Source organism: Podarcis melisellensis (genome assembly GCF_964234715.1).
Source record: "Podarcis melisellensis genome assembly, chromosome: 13".
NCBI lineage: Eukaryota > Metazoa > Chordata > Lepidosauria > Squamata > Lacertidae > Podarcis > Podarcis melisellensis.
Window position 1 is genome coordinate 15,675,038 of NC_138545.1, and position 16,481 is coordinate 15,691,518.

The 16,481-nt window shown below is 46.6% G+C and overlaps 1 protein-coding gene across 1 annotated transcript in view; it reads right to left on the reverse strand.

The window, feature by feature from the left end:
* The window catches only part of STX1B (syntaxin 1B), a 55,688-nt gene that overhangs the window by 12,263 nt on the left and 26,944 nt on the right, over positions 1-16,481 (reverse strand). The window contains exon 2 of the mRNA XM_081883678.1: positions 3,540-3,614. Coding sequence (XP_081739804.1) covers positions 3,540-3,614 — 75 coding nt within the window. The remainder of the gene's footprint in view (positions 1-3,539; positions 3,615-16,481) is intronic.

Consider the following 16,481-nt stretch of genomic DNA (forward strand, 5'->3'; position numbering starts at 1 on the left):
AGGGTACCTTGGGGACTGCTTGAACCCTTATATCTCAGCTCAGCCACTGAGATAATCTGCAGCAGTCTTGTTAGTGGTTCCCTGAGTTGGTCAGGATCATTTCACAGCAAGGAACTGAGATTTTGGTGCCATAGGGCCAGGATCGTGGAATAATCTGCCAATGGAAATACAGTGGGCGCCTTCTGTTTAATTTTTAAAAATAATTAATAATACAACTGCCCATAATATTTAACTGATTTTAAGTTGTTTTTTTTTAAATGCTCTTTATGGCATGGTTTTATGTACAATTGTGTAAAACCACTCTGATATTTATTTTTTTAATGAACAACAGTATATAAATATTTTTTATAAATGAATAAAAACAAATATTTCTTTGCACTGACAGTTTTGCTACAGTTCACTGAGACTATGATCTCTTTGGCAGATTGCAATACAAAAACATGCAATATAAGAAATAAACAAAGCAGCCAATTAAAAAAGCAATAGGAATATTGAATGCAGACATGTCACAGAGCAGCTGACTGAAGCTTGGGGACTTCTGGCGGTCCATGAACTACAGTTTGGGAAACTCTGACTTAAATGTTCCCTAAATACCTTTTTGTCGGTCTGATAGAGTAGTTTTCCTCAGTTAAGGCCTCAGCATGGCCACCAGGGAGCACTGTGCTGAAGAAAGGAGTTGAAATACGGGCCCGGAGGCAAACTACCAGGAGACGCTCTCCAAGGTCCTGAAATCTGCAGCCGACTCGCCCACGACAGACAATAGCTTTGCTGGCGCCCCTTAATCAAGTATCACAAATCCTGGGCCAGCCCTGCTTCCCTCATGGGACAGCTGCATATTCCTCAGGGTCCCGTCCAAGTCTACAGTTCTATGATTCTATGTTGGAACAGAGTGCAGCTTTCGAACTCAGGTCTGCCTCAGTTGTGTATAAAGAGGCGTGTGAACTAAGAGGATTTGTAGGACATATGGAGTTCATGGGTATAAGAATCCTCACCCATTGTTTAACTCCCCCAAAGTTTCTCCCTGTGTTGTCTTTCCCTCCCGTACAGACCCACTTACAGAGCTAGAGCACGGCTGAGGGAAAATGACTTCATAAAAGAGGTTTCGGGGCAGCAGCAACACATTTAGCAGCTCTCTTTGGGGGAGGCTGCCGGTCTAAGCAGGAGTGGGGCAGGCCCAGGTCTTAAATAGATGGGTCTTCCTTTTTTTATTATAAATATTTATTAAACTTTCTCAAAAGAAATACATTATAAAACAGAAAAAAACACAACAAAAATACATAATACATAAAATACAAGAAAAACAAAAAAAACCCACATAAAATTTCCATTTACTTATTTTCTTTTAACCTATTTTCCAGACCTCCTCATATCTCCCTTCCTTATATTCCAATTCAAATTGTTAACTCAGCAAATTATTAATTCTCACCATTAATTTTACTTATTCCCAAATCTTATTTTTCATATCTCTTAAAACATTACAGCTGGATTTCTATCCAACATCATTCTAACATTCCTTAATTTTGCAATATTTCTGAAGATAATCTTTAAATTTCTTCCAATCTTCTTCTGCCAACAATAGATGGGTCTTCCACTATCATATGTCGCCTGAGCCCAAATGTCCACAAATTGATCTAGTGTGGTGTAGTGGTTAGAGGGTCAGACTAGGACCTGGGAGGCCAGGGTTTGAATCCCCACTCTGCCATGCAGCTCGCTGGGTGACCTTGGGGCAGTCCCTGCCTGTCAGCCTAATCTATCTCTTAGGGTTGTTGTGGGGATTAAATGAGGAAGGGGAGAAACACGTATACCGCCTCAAGATGACTGTGGAGATTAAAGGGGGGCCACAAAAGCAATAAATAAGATTGGATCGTTAATTATGGGTCTCACTGGTAACGAACTCCCTGATGAGTGCTGAGACTGATAAGAATCCAGGCACCCACCAGAAAAGACTGCAAGAATGTTTACAATCTTGGGTCAAAGCTACGCAACAACATTTGCTAATTTTGCATGAAATGATGCAATCTGTATGCTTATTTGAGAGAGGGAGGGTGAGTGGGCTGTAGGTGGTTTTTATTTTATTTTTTTAAATAGAACTTGGAATTCAAAGGAAAGAGAGGCAAGAGCTGTCTGAGGCATGGATTCCCTGCAAGCAGCCACAGCACGCTGCGGAATTGCTTCAGAGAAACGGCAAGATTTCTCCGGGGTGTAGTGCGATGATCTCAGCCACGAGTTGCGACTTGTGAACAAGACCCAACAAGCGAACGTGGATTTCACAGTTGTGGGTGGCTGCCATCCCGGTGCCATCTCTCTGCCTCCCTCCCCCCCCTCCAATCCTTCCACCTCTGACGCCTGCCCATTGCAGGGGCTGCATAGAATCATTAACAAGATGCTCTTGCATACTAAAAGCCATGCTGCTTGAATATTAATACGCTCAGCTCTCGTGCAGATCCCAGGCACGTGTCTAAGCAGGAGTTAATTCAGGGCATGGAGGCTCGTAGCTCCATCTCCTATGCAAAAGCAGGCTGCAAAAAAGTGAGAAGGAGAGGACCTGGAACAAGGGTGGCCACCTTCTCTAATCCTGGCAGCCATTTGGTTTCCGCACAGCGGTCTGGGAGCTGGAAGTATGTATTGCTGCACAAAACCAACCTCTTTACGGGTTCTCAGACTCTATAATGAAGCAAGAGCTCTCCAGCATGAAAGGGCCTCATTGTTCAGAGGCAAATAGGCTCAGGCACGGCTGAGGAATGACGTACCAAACCCAAAACAAGAGGAAACATTAAACTGTAGAATCTCTCCCTCCCTCACACAGACCATAGCTGTCAACATTTCCCTTTTTAAAAGGGAAATTCCCTTATTCCGAATAGGATTCCTCGCGAGAAAAGGGAAAAGTTGACAGCTATGACACAGACACTCCTTTTGAAAACTATTTCTTTCCCATACGCTTTGAAACCTAGGGTTGTAGCCAATGCTACTCAAGAGTAGCCCCATTGAAATGAACACAACTAAAAGGTTCGTTAATTTCAGTAAGTCTACTCTGAGCATAGGAGCCTACTCCTAGGGGCTGAGGTCCTTTGGCCCTCCCAATAAAATATCTGAGGGGACCAGGGTCCACCAAAATTGACGGGCATTGCCATCTTGTGATTGATTATGCAGGACAGGGCTTACCTCCCCCCCCCCAATATTTTATTCAAGTTGGCACCCCTGAATCTGAGGAAATTTAAGCTGGAGATACAATATGTAGTGCAGCCTTCACCTCCCCTAGTGTCTTCCAGCTGTTTTGGACTACAACTTCCATCAGCCCCAGCCCTTATGCGAGTTGTAGTCCAAAAAAGCAGTAAGGCACCAGGTTGGCGAATGCTGATGTAATTCAAGCAGAGCACCAGATAAATGAGAGCATAACAACAGACCAAAGAAGAGCCCACACCAAGGTCCATGCCAGGGGTGGGGGACCTGCAGCCTTCCAGACGTTAGACCACAAATATCAGCATCCCTGACCACTGACCATGCTGCTGTGACGCCTTCAAGGCTGTCCTTCCTCTTACCTGTTCGAAGAACTCATCCATGAAATGGTCTCGGTCCACGTGCACCACCTCTTCCTCATCGTCGCTGTCTTTGGCCTGCCCAAGAGACAACATTTCCACAGGTTAGGACACCCTCCTGGCGCTGTCCTCACAGATACCCTGATGCTCTCCTCTTCTGTGTGTTTCCAAGCACACATATCATGTAGCCAATTGCCATTTCTTCACTACACAATGAAAAGTGGGGTGGGGGAACCATTTGGGGGAAATCAGCAAGCTTTTAACCTTTCCCAATTGCCCCTTCTCCCCTATTTAAGCAGATGCACACAGACACTCAGCAGATTCCCCCAACCAGTATTTCAGGCCCTTGTTTCTGTTGCAAATATCCATGTTCCTTCCTAGGCCTCATTCTTTTCCACCCTCTTTCTCTCTGATTTGCATGATTCTTTATCTGTATCTCGGTGGAGCAGAGCAGCAGTTTCGCCCTAGCCCATACGGCATCATCGAAAGTAAATATGCTTGGGGTGAATCCCCTCTTCCTAGCTCAATGAAGAGATGTTGCCAACCGTCAGAAAGGAAGAATTAGATAGCCCTGGTTTCTGAAAGGCACCATTGCTATGCCTCTCCTAACATGAATCTCGTAACACGAAATCGCCATCCTCAGCAGAAAACAAGCCAAGAAAACATGACTGAAAGGGCAAGTGCGAGACTTCACACTTCAGCAAAAGTTTGTTAGGGAGAAAGGGAATGACCAGGGAGCCAGGAAAATGGCACATATCCAGTGAGAAGGAAGAAATGGAGGAGTGTTTGTGGTTGCTACATGCTTTGGGTTCAATCCGTCTCGTTTTTAATTCTAAGGCTCAGCCCTGGAATAAGCGAAGCAATAATGAAGACTTGACTGTAGCTGACCACATGCAGAGATGTCGGCTTTGCTATGGGTTAACCACAACCAGCCCCTATTCATTTATTTTAAAAATATTGCTGACCACCCTTTGTCAACTGATTCCTGTGGAATATACAAAATTGTGGGTAAGGCCCCTAGACATCTGGGATTAAAAACAGGGTGATCAGGGAATGCAGAGCATGCTCCCACTAGGCAAACTTGAAATGTCACAACTCACATTTTAAAAACTAAGAACTGTCTAAAACCCCAAGAGGGAGAAGTAACAGATTAATCTTCTCAAACTGGCAACGAAATTCAGGAATCATGCCTTCCTGCTCTAAGAAGCTACACCCGTTTCCGGCTCCTAGAGCTGAGGAGAAAACTTGAGGGCCTGTTTTCTAGAAATGCATCCAGTTTCCTTTTGGATCTAAAAAGAAAACCCAGGAGACCCAGTTCCCCACACTTCCATCCCACAAGGCTTCATTTCCGTTCCAGAGCAGAAGAGTCGGGTTAGAGAACCCAAAAGAAATACCACAGACAGTTGCCTCACGCAGGGGGGAAAACTATTTGTGGACTAGACAGGCCCAGCCTCCAAGCTTCCTTTTAACTGTGTGGTCATGATGACTTGTGTTCATGATGGCATGGGGTGGTTGTTCACAATCTCACTTTCATGACTGGTTTGCAGGTGCAACAGTTTGAGGGCATACATATTGCTTTGTTTCCGGTCTCATAACTTCCTCCTGAAATCCCCCAACATTTCATTATACCGCCATATTCTGGGAAGTGTGTGTTTGTTATGTCCTGCTTTGCCCCTCCAAATCATGACAATGTGACAGCACCCAGCAAAGACTAAGGTAAAGGTAAAGGGACCCCTGACCATTAGGTCCAGTTGTGGCCGACTCTGGGGTTGTGGCGCTCATCTCGTTTATTGGCCAAGGGAGCCGGCGTACAGCTTCCGGGTCATGTGGCTAGCATGACTAAGCCACTTCTGGCGAACCAGAGCAGCACACAGAAACGCTGTTTACCTTCCCGCCAGAGTGGTACCAATTTATCTACTTGCACTTTTTGGCGTGCTTTCGAACTGCTAGGTTGGCAGTAGCAGGGACCGAGCAAGGGGAGCTCACCCTGTCGTGGGGATTCAAACCGCCAACCTTCTGATCGTCAAGTCCTAGGCTCTGTGGTTTAACCCACAGCGCCACCTGCATCCCCCCAGCAAAGACTACAGGACCACTAATGAATGTATCCTGCCACATGCCATTGATGCATGAGTTGTTCATTGGTGGTGAATGGTCCAAACACCAGTCTGCTTCATTAGCGGTCTAGCAAAGACCCCCCAGCAAAGACTACAGGACCACTAATGAAGCGGACTGGTGTTTGCACAGTCTGGTATAAATTCACCTCCAATGAACAACTCATGCATCAATGACATGTGGCAGGATACATTTGCAACACACACACACACACACACCACCAGTCTGGAGGGGCTTTGGATGATCTGAGGGCATCTTGGGGTTGAACGTTTCCACATGAGAAAGAAAGAAAAAAACCCTCACATAGAAAACTTCCTTATCAACGAAAGCTAGACAATAGCCTTTCTTAACACCTGGCTTTCTAGGAGCAGAGCATTTCAATTTTTTTAGTTTAGGAAAGAAAGTCAATCATGGGTGCTCCACGTAAAGTCCAGAAGTGGTTATCTCCTATGTGAATGGCAGCTTAGCACTAAGAGTTAAATTGTGGTCTGTCTGTCTCCCCCACCCTTACCTCCCATTCCATATCCCATAGTTCCTTGCAGCAGTTGTCAAGACCAAAAAAAGCCCTGCCTTCTCAGCCGAGAGGCCACATTTCTTCTTATATAAGTGCAACCCCCCAAAACTCGATTTAACCTGAGGCGACAAGTCAGAGGGAGATGGGCTCAGCCACTTGGAAGGCAGCACACACACACACACACACACACACACACACACACACCGGTTCCCTGCCACTTGCGCAGCTCCACAAGGCAGGAGAAAGCTGGCAATCAGGGCAGCGGGGAAGGAATAGCGATGGAGAAGGCTCTCTGGCCTGGCACCACGGGGAAAGGAATTGGAGAGAGGGATTTGGAGGGAGAAGCTGTGTTTTGGACCAGTGCCTGGCTCCGTCTCCTGGAGGGCAGTTTGTGACGAAGCTCTCTCATCGCATTCTCCTTTCGTCCAAGGTCACAGCTAAGCGAGCTGGAACAGTGACATAATAACACATGCACACAAACAGCCAGTGTGCTGGGAATGCGTGCGCACGCAGAGACCGGGCCGGGTGGCTCAGGGGCAGCGCCCCATCACCTCGGCAGACTATCATATTCCTTTTCTCCTTCCAGGAAAACCATCATCCCCAAAATAACCAGCCTGGTCACGGAGGACAAAATAAAATATATAAATAAGAATAAAAATCCTCCCCTCTTCCCTCCCGTCTCCTTTCTTTCTGCAGTACAGTGGTACCTCGGGTTACATACACTTCAGGTTACATACGCTTCAGGTTACAGACTCTGCTAACCCAGAAATAGTGCTTCAGGTTAAGAACTTTGCTTCAGGATGAGAACAGAAATCGTGCTCTGGCGGTGCAGCAGCAGCAGCAGGCCCCATTAGCTAAAGTAGTCCTTCAGGTTAAGAACAGTTTCAGGTTAAGTACGAACCTCTGGAACGAATTAAGTACTTAAGCCGAGGCACCACTGTAGAAGGTTCTGTGATAGTTTTAAAGAGTTGGTTTTCCTCAGAAGATGCAACACTGGCCCACAGATATCAAACCAACCGTGGCCCCTTCTCATGTCCCGTTCCTGCCCCCCACCCAACTTCTGAGTAAGGGGCAGGCGGGGGCAGGGGGCGGGAAGGAACACGCACAAACAGAGAGAGGTGTGATTGTGGCGGGATTGGTGGCTGTCTGCTTGCCTGCGGGCCACAGGGAGAATATTTTCCCTTTCCCACTTCTAAACCCATGTAAAGAGTGACAGCTGCCCACCCCACCCTCTCAACTAGGAATGAAAAGAGTGACAGCAAAGCACTGGCAACATTGCCCACTGATTATTAACGTTTTCTTCTATGGTCAGCATAGGACTAGCAGCTTTTTAAGAAGGAGCAGAAGGAAAAGAAGTCGGAATCACAGCAGGTCCACTGGGGAAATACTACGGGGGAGGTTAGGAGACCATAGTGGGTAAGCATGTTACCGAAACACTGCTAAAGTTCAACTTTACTTTTCTGCAACTGTAGATCCCCAAGGTGGCTGGAGAGGGCCTTCTTGGTGGCTGCTCCCAGACTTTGAAACTCCCTCCTTAGAGAAGTTAAACTTTTAATGAAAGGGCTAGTGCCATGCTGTTTTTATTGTGATTATCTGTATGTTTTAAATAGATCATATATAGTGTGTGTGTTGACTTTATTAGTGTTTACATTATTTTTAATTATTCCCCCTCTGTTTAGCTGTTTTTATTTTATCTGTAAGATGCCTTGAGCCCCTGTAAAGGAAAATAGGGAATATGATATAATATAATATAATATAATATAATATAATATAATATAATAATTAAACATAGAGTTTCATAATAATTATGCACAGGGTTTGAAACCATCCCCTATCCAGGCATGACTAGACCTATTTAGTTTCAGCAAGGTTGCTGTATCATGTGCCTTTACCTTATAGCCCAAGTACAACCAATCACCTCTCCTTTTGTCCTCTTTTATTTGAATATAAGGATTCTATAGTGAGCCGATTGGCTCCTCCAGCCATCATCCTGTTGGACCATGTGGCTGGATGCTGGGCGCATGACTGGCTCCTCTCCAGAGCCATTTGCATTGATGTTCTGTGTCACTCCTGGCTGGCTCAGGCAATTAACCTACCTTAGCTTTGGATGCTTGGCAACCCCCATATATATTCTCAAACACTGCTCAGGTTGCTAATTTGCATGGCGAAAGGAGACGCAGGCCAAGGTCATCTCCCGGCAAGAATGGGCAAACGGTCCTATCAGGCCAGGCAAATGGTTCGTCCCTCTGCAATAGTGGCAAGATCTGGATGATTCAGAAGCAGCCACAGGGCACTTCAGATGCAATGTTGATTTAGAAGGCAGGCTCAAAGTTTGGGAACATTCTGCTCCCTCTCTTTTCAAGGATTCCCAGGCATGTTGATGGGAGGGAAAGATACCCAAGCGATGGAAGGAATGGAATCTATTTATTTAGCCATCACAGTTGTAACCCTGTTTAATCCCCAAACTGGTCCTGTGCTGAGGCTACATTGCGACTTAGAATCTCATAATCTGAGAGTTGGAAGGGATCCTGAGGGTCATCTAGTCCAACCCCCTGCAATGCAGGAATCTCGTCTAAAGCATCCATGGCAGATGGCCATCCAGCCTCGGCTGGGAAACCTCCCAAGAAGGAGAGTCCACAACCTCCCGCGGGAGACCGTTCCATGGGCAAACACCTCTTACTGCCAGAAAGTTATTCCTGATGTTTAGTCGGAATCTCCTTTCTTGTAACTTGAAGCCATGGGTTCGAGTCCTACCCTCCAGAGCAGGAAGAAACAAGCTTGTTCCCTCTTCCATGTGGCAGCCCTTGAGATATTTGAAGACGACTTGCCCAAGGTGACCCAGTGAGCAAAGGATTCAAACCTAGGTCTCCTCTGAATGAAGGAGACACTCAGAAGGACTCAGCTTTCGTTGCTGGCTGCAGCTAACAGACATATATATATATATCTGTTACATACTCAGCAGGGCTTAGGACAGGGCTACCTAAGCATTTCCCCATCCAGGCCCTGAGGAAGCCAAGACTTGCTCAGGTGGGGTGTGTGTGTGTTTTAATGTGCCTTTAGAGTCCGTATTGTTTGCTAGGCATGTCTTTGAGGGTCATCGTACATTTAAACGGATGTCAAGGTTATCAAAAGCTTAAAAGGCAGGCAGGAAAATATCACTGTAAACCAGACTATAAAGATAAGCATACACACATCAAAAGCAGGACCTGGAGATGAAAAGTCAGATCCCTAGCAAGATCAGACCTCCTCACCGGAACGAAGGAATGATTTAGCCTTTTATATTGCTTGTCTGCAGGCTACTCAGATTTGATTGGCAGTCCTCCACCCTCCACCAGGTCTCTTGCAAGCCTGTGTTCACAGCAGATTGGGCGACTGCTTCCCCTCGCTTAAAAGATCAGGATTCTCATAGGCTTGCCCTTCCAGCGTGATTGGCTGCTTCTGATACCTTTGTTTGCATGCCTGAAAAGCTCACACCACCAGCCTCCTTCAAGTGCGATTGGCTCTTTGGCCATCAGGCTCGCTCTATCCAGAGTGACTAAGCTGCTTTCTAGCCAATGAGATTGCAGTAGCAGAGGGCAGAGACCAGATTGGCTGCAAAGCTGGCCAAAATGGGTTTCATCAACTTAAACACACACACACACACACACATATATATATATATTTGGGGTAAGGTTGTATGTGTATATCTGACTTCCCCTCTGAGGTTTGAACAATGACACTACAGGTAAAAAGGTCAACAGGTGAAGCATTCCTTCTTCATCACCTGCACTTATTGGGAGTCACCTGTCATGCAGCTGTTCAAAAGCTGTGCCAGGAAGGGAATGGTGGCAACACGAAAGTCATCTCACCCTAGATCCATAACTTTTTTTAAATGCAAGACAAGATTTATACGCTGGTAGGGAGTGTCTCTCATCTGCTCAAGATGTGGATGAAAAATAAGAACGCAAGCTTCAGAGGCACTCTGTCTGCATAACTATCATTCCAGAGAGCGATAAGGGTGCAGGATTCTGTCCCTGTTCAGCCTTAGTGGGTGTTGCTGGATTCAAAACCAAACCAAACAGGGCTTTTTCTAGAAACCAGAGGTTATAATCAGGGAAACCAGGACTCTTGGTTTCTTTGTGCGATCGCAAAGCAGAGGGAAGGGTTAAGAGGGGGAAGATGAGCTGTGAGCCAGTGATCTACCCTCTCCATCTCTCTTATTTAAGCCGGTCTGGTTTGTTAAGAGGCAGAATGGCTAGGAGCCAGGGCACCAGGTTGAGAGCCTCAGCTGGAAGGACTGGAGTCCAATAAAATCAACAAGAAGGGGGGGAAGAGCTCCCCTGAGTTCCGGCAAACAACCCTCAAATACAGAGCAATACCAGCAGACGTGGAATCCGGCGAGATTATTATAATGAACATTATTCTTGAACAGAGAGAGAGAGAGAACGCAGACTACTGGCAAGTGCCACGTTCAGCGTCCCCGGCTTCCACTCCGCTCCCCTGGCCGAGGAAAACCCGGCGCAACAGCGTCAAAATAATGGGCTAAAAAAAGACACAGCTGCCCAAATACAGAGCCACTTAGTTTAATGGCTTATGCACGCATCCTTCCCAGCCTCTCCCCGTGGGCCTGCCTCGTCCCTCACCCTCTGGCCTTCCCAGGTCTCGCACCGGATGAAAAGCCTCTTGCTGTCCACACTTGGCCTCTTTTTGTAAACCCCCCCCCCCATTTGCAGTCAAAAGGAACGTGAGGAGACTGCAATTGCAGCAGGGCTTTGCTTTCCCCAAACACCGCACATTTGGGCTTCTAGATAAATAAGTAAATCTCCACCCCCCACAGCCATTTAGACAGGCAGAATATCCTCATTAAGGCAGGGCTACAGTGCAGCAAAGGGGGTGGCGCGTTCTCCTGACAGGTTTCCTGACAGCAAGTGCTGCATAACTATTTTTATTTTGGGTTTTTTTAAAAAAGAGAGAGAGAGAGAGAGAGAGAGAGAGAGAGAGAGAGAGAGAGAGAGAGAGAGAGAGCAAAAAATGCAAAGTGATGAGAACAACAGTGGAATGAGAAATGGGTGGCGGTGGTAGGAGGCGGAGATTGCGCTCTAGCCAAGAGGTTGAGAAATGAGTTTGGCTGCTTGCGACAGAGGAGCTTGCACCTGTCTCCATCGCTTGTTCCTGGACCGCAGTGACACCTTCCTGCGACCTCCTGGAGGCAGGCAGGCACAGAGGCAACGTGCCTGGTTCCAGCAGCCACCAAAGTACCTCAGTCAAGGTGAGGGAGAAACTTTCACAAAAATAGACTGCTCTAAGCCACTGCAAACAGCCAGCAGGCAGGTCCATTTCAGTTTAGTCTGAAATGGCTTCAGGGTTTGGGTCTCAAGGCCACCAGCATCTGAATGGAAGATTTCCTGGAAACCACAGGGTTCTATGATGGAAGGAAGGTAGGATGTAAGTGTAAGAAAATTAGTAAATGAGTAAATTTCTGGACCCAAGGTGGAGAAATCTAACTGGCACCCTGCGGGGAGGGGGGGGTCAGCAGTCCCTCCAAGTGTCCCTATTTTCCATGGACAGTCCCAGATTTACACAAGCTGCCCTGGTTTCTGATTTGATCCCGGAATGTCCCACCTTTCCTTGGGACATCCCTATTTTCATTGGAGAAATGTTGGAGGCAACATCTTTATTTTCATCAGAGAAGTGTTGGAGGGTATGGAACAGCCAGAGATTTGCCTGTCTTTAATGGAACATAGCCAGCTGCCTTATGACAAGCGAGATCATTGGTTCATCTACTTCAGTGCTGTCTACACTGACTGGCAGTGGGACTCCAAAGTTTCAGGCAGAAGTCTCTCCCAGTCCTAGGCCTTTCTCCAGGCAAAGAAGAGCTTTGGTCCTTCCCCAACAGTGCCCCAAAGCAGGAAGTTGAAGCTACTCACGATAAGACCTGGTGCCCACTGGTAAAGTCTACTCTGAATGCTAGAAAACAGTTCCTGTTATGCAGCTGACTGTTTTTACCTAGCCATTTAAAAACAAAGAAGCCAGCCTTCCTTCCTTCCTTCCTTCCTTCCTTCCTTCCTTCCTTCCTTCCTTCCTTCCTTCCTTCCTTCCTTCCTTCCTTCCTTCCTTCCTTCCTTCCTCTTTCAAACCATCTTTTAGGATACTTGGGGGGTTTTCAGTGTGGGAGTTTTTGCAGTCAAAGCTGCACATCTATGCTAGTTAGTATGTGAAGGGGTTAAGGGCCACAGAGTTCTAAACTACTAGATTACGCTGTGATGTCACATCCCCTCTTTTCCAAGGGGAGAGGAAGTAAGGGATGTTTCCTCCTCCGTTCTCTCTCTCTCTCCCTCTCTCCCTCCCTCCACTATTTGAACCACTTAAGCTGAGCAGACACATGAGACAGGTGCGCTCCATGCCCAGACTCCATGTTTGAAGATACTTTCTGTATTTTGCAACCAATAATACCTGGCCTGTGTTGTTTCAGCAGCAGCATTGAACAATGCATGAGTGAGATCTGTAAGTAAAGCATTTAAACTTACTAAAGTTTGTGGTCTATTCACTCCAAGAGAGGTAGAGGGAGCACATTTTAAGAGCTTAATACTGGGACATTTAGACATCTAGCAACCTATATTTCCCACACTTTGCAAACATCGCATAGACCTGTGTTTTAAACTCTGCTGCGGGCTGTTTCAGCTAAAGGGGAGTCAAGGCCTGAACATACTTTTTTGAATTCAGGCAGTTAGCCATTTTTCTTCATAGTTCCCCACACATGTGGGACTTCAGGATTAACTGGTGTTCCCCATTTATTTCCCAACATTCAGGAGTGCACCAGAATTTCCTCAATGAGCAGATCAGCAAGATCCCTGAAAGACACATTGCATGGACAATCACACTGGGCGGGAAATATTTTTACTATGTTTTGGAATAATAAAATGCAGGGTAATCTTCAGCCATGTGCTCTTTTAAGAATGTTAGACAGTGTGGAATGAGATAAAGATGATAAGCTTAGTTCTTATGAGGCATTATATGATTACATAGAATTAATTTGTATGTACTTGCTAATTTTGATGTAAGCAACACAACATGCTGCAGGAGCTCACCCTGTAATATGCTTGAGATTTCTTTGCAACATCTCAGACGTATCCCTTGTCCTATGGAAAGGGGTTTCTGGAAAGGGAAACAGCCCCCCAAAGTCTGAAAGTTGCTGCTTAAACAAAAAGGAGGTGGAACTTGCCTAGGAATATACTATGAAGACAATGCTGAAGGAGGCTGTGTTATACAGAAATTATTTAGCCATCTCTTGCCAGCTGGCATCAGGTCAAAAGGTGATGAGGTTTTTCTCCTCTGGGTTATATTGAGGCATTTACCTTTTATTGCGTAGTGTCCCCTTTGATCGCTGTTCTTTGTGAGGGCATTTCTGGAGATGTGACCCATTGTGTGTGGTAGGGGGAGATTTCCGCTTTAGCCACTGTCCTCCCCGATACGTTATCATGCATTGTCAGTTTTCTGCAAGCAACCCCATGAGGGATCTGATCTAGCACTAGATCAAAGCAGCTCTTGTGACAAGATTGCGCACGCCAGGGTGTGTGGCATCGCACTTGCGGAGCATGGAATCACACGCTTCCCCTTCGCATGTCCCTTCAAAAAGAACAGGGCTGTGTCTGGGTGCGAGACGGGGCATTCGGAGATGGTGCGTTGCAGAAAAGACCCGTTTTTGTTCTTCTCAAAATGGCAGCTTAACAACGGGAGAGGGGGAATTGCGTGTGTTTTGGCAGTTGTTCCTCGTATCCACCGGTGTGTCCAGTGCTTGATATCCAAAGTGAGAGGTTCTGGGGTGCAAGCCTAAATTAGGTGTGATACCCTTTAACCCAGAAGTCTTCCATATAACCCCAGATGCATGGGGAGCTAGATGGGCTCGGTGGCACTACAGTGGTACCTCGGGATACAGACGCTTCAGGTTACAGACTCCGCTAACCCAGAAATAGTACCTCAGGTTAAGAACTTTGCTTCAGGATAAGAACAGAAATAGTGTGGTGGTGGTGCGGGACGCCCCATTAGCTAAAGTGGTACCTCAGGTTAAGAACAGCTTCAGGTTAAGAATGGACCTCTATAACAAATTAAGTTCTTAACTGAGGTACCACTGTATTTCATTCTAGCAAAATGTCTGGTAAATGGCAGTGTGTATGGACACGCGGCCACAAAGACAGCTGCTGTTGAGCAAGAAAGCAAATGCTGATCATTGCGTACCTCTGTATATACCCCTTTGTTGTTGTTGCATTTATACCCAGTGCTTTTTTTCTTAAAAAAATTGTTTAGGGGGTACTCTCATTTTGACTCTAGAAAACCACCATTTTATAGTTCAAATCGGGGGTGGGGTACAGTGATTGGGCAAAAGTACAAAGATTCAGAAACTGTTTAGGGGTCTACATCCCCCCAGAAAAAAACACTGTTTAGACCCCACCCATCTGGCTGGGTTTCCCCAGCCACTCTGGGTGGCTCACAGCATATTTCAGAACATACTAAAACATCAAACATAAAAAGCTTCCCAATACAGGGCTGCCTTCAGATGTCTTCTAAAAGTTAGATAGTTGTTTATTTCCTTGACATCTGAAGAGAGGGTCTGCCACAGGGTGGGTGCCACTACCAAGAAGGCCCTCTGCCTGGTTCCCTGTAACCTCACTTCTCGCAGTGAGGGAACTGCCAGAAGGCCCTTGGCGCTGGACCTCAGTGTCTGGGCAGAACAGGGGGTGGGGGGTGGGGAGATGCTCCTTCTCAACTCTTTGCTTCCAGGCCCATTAAACCACAGTAGGTTTTGACCCTGGGTTGCTAGACATGCAAATAGGTCTGAGGGGAGGACAGGGATTGGGTGAATAGATACTGATGTCCCAAAGGCACAATGGATTCCTAAAGTTGTGGCATTTCCCAGTATAGTTCCTAGGAGAAAAGGGTATTGAGAGGTAAGGGGAGAGAATTCCCACTCGAGTGGAAGATTATTTGTTATTATTTATTCCATTTATACTGTACCTTTCCTCAAGGTAGCACACCTGCTTCTCTTCCTCCCCATTTCATCTCCACAACAACCGTGTGGGGTAGCTTAGGCTGAGGGACCGTGGCTGGCTCAAGGTCACTCACTGAGCTTAATGCAGGGACTTGAGCCCTCATCTAGTTTCTAGACCAACACTAACCACTAGACCTCACTGGCTCTGGTTGCCACAGCCCCTAACATCATTTGCCACCATAGTTGCCAGGTCAGGAGCATCCCAGACCCTGAGATTTCAGGGCCAAACCAGCCCCATGTGATGTCACATGGGGGGTGTCCTGGTAATGGAGGTTAATTGGGAGAGGGGAGCAGACAGCCCACTCCCCAGAGTTTCTATGCTAGCCAGCCTCCTGTGGGGCTGCAGCTTGCAAGCTGCATGTACATTATTATTATTATTATTGTTATGATTATTATTATTATTATACCTCTTGCCTGCAAGGGGCCAGGCAAAACTGGAGACTTCATCTCAGACCTGGAGGTCTGGCAACCCTTTCTATCACCTGCCTCTCCTTCCCAACTTCCAGTGGTAACTCTCCAACTCTCCAACCCATACCGACAGGCAGACAGACAGACTTGCAGGGAGGTGCAGGACATTACGCTTGCAATTAATCATAACTAATAACATTTTTTTCTTGTTGCCTGACAGAGTCCAAGCACAGATAACGTGGTTGCAGATATTTCTATATATCCTGGTTTCACATAAACCATCTGAGAGAGAGAGAGATCTAGCATTCTTAAGCCAGCACTTCAGAGCCCCACGTCACCTCTCACCCCACTGCAGCCCAGCCTCCCGCCTGCAGCCCATAAACCACCCTGGCTGACATGAGTTATAGCATTTGCTGGAAATTGGAAGAAAAAAAGAACCAGGGAGTGAACGAGAGACACGGCGAGCAAAGCCCACGTCCGTCTCCGCCACTCACACAATCATTCCTGCATTGCAGCTGTTTTTGGGGAAGGGAAATGCAGGTATTCGAGCCCTAGGAATACATCCACACCCCGTGCAAATACAGGCACCCACTATATTGCAAGAGGAGGAACCTCCGATCTGACTAGCTCGGGGGGGGGGGAGGGAGGAATCCCAACAGAATGCTTAATCTTTAGGATGCAGGTGGAGGAAAGTAAGGGAGAGGAGGAGAACATCAGACACAGTAGGGTGTGTGTGTGTCTGTGTGTCTGTGTGTGTGTGTGTTCATGGGGCTGCGGAGACAAAGGAGTATTTATGGGGACTGGTTTGGGCAGAGAGATATTTGCTAGGAGACTGATGGATAGATGGAGCTGGAGACAGACAGGGATGAGAGATATGAATAATGAG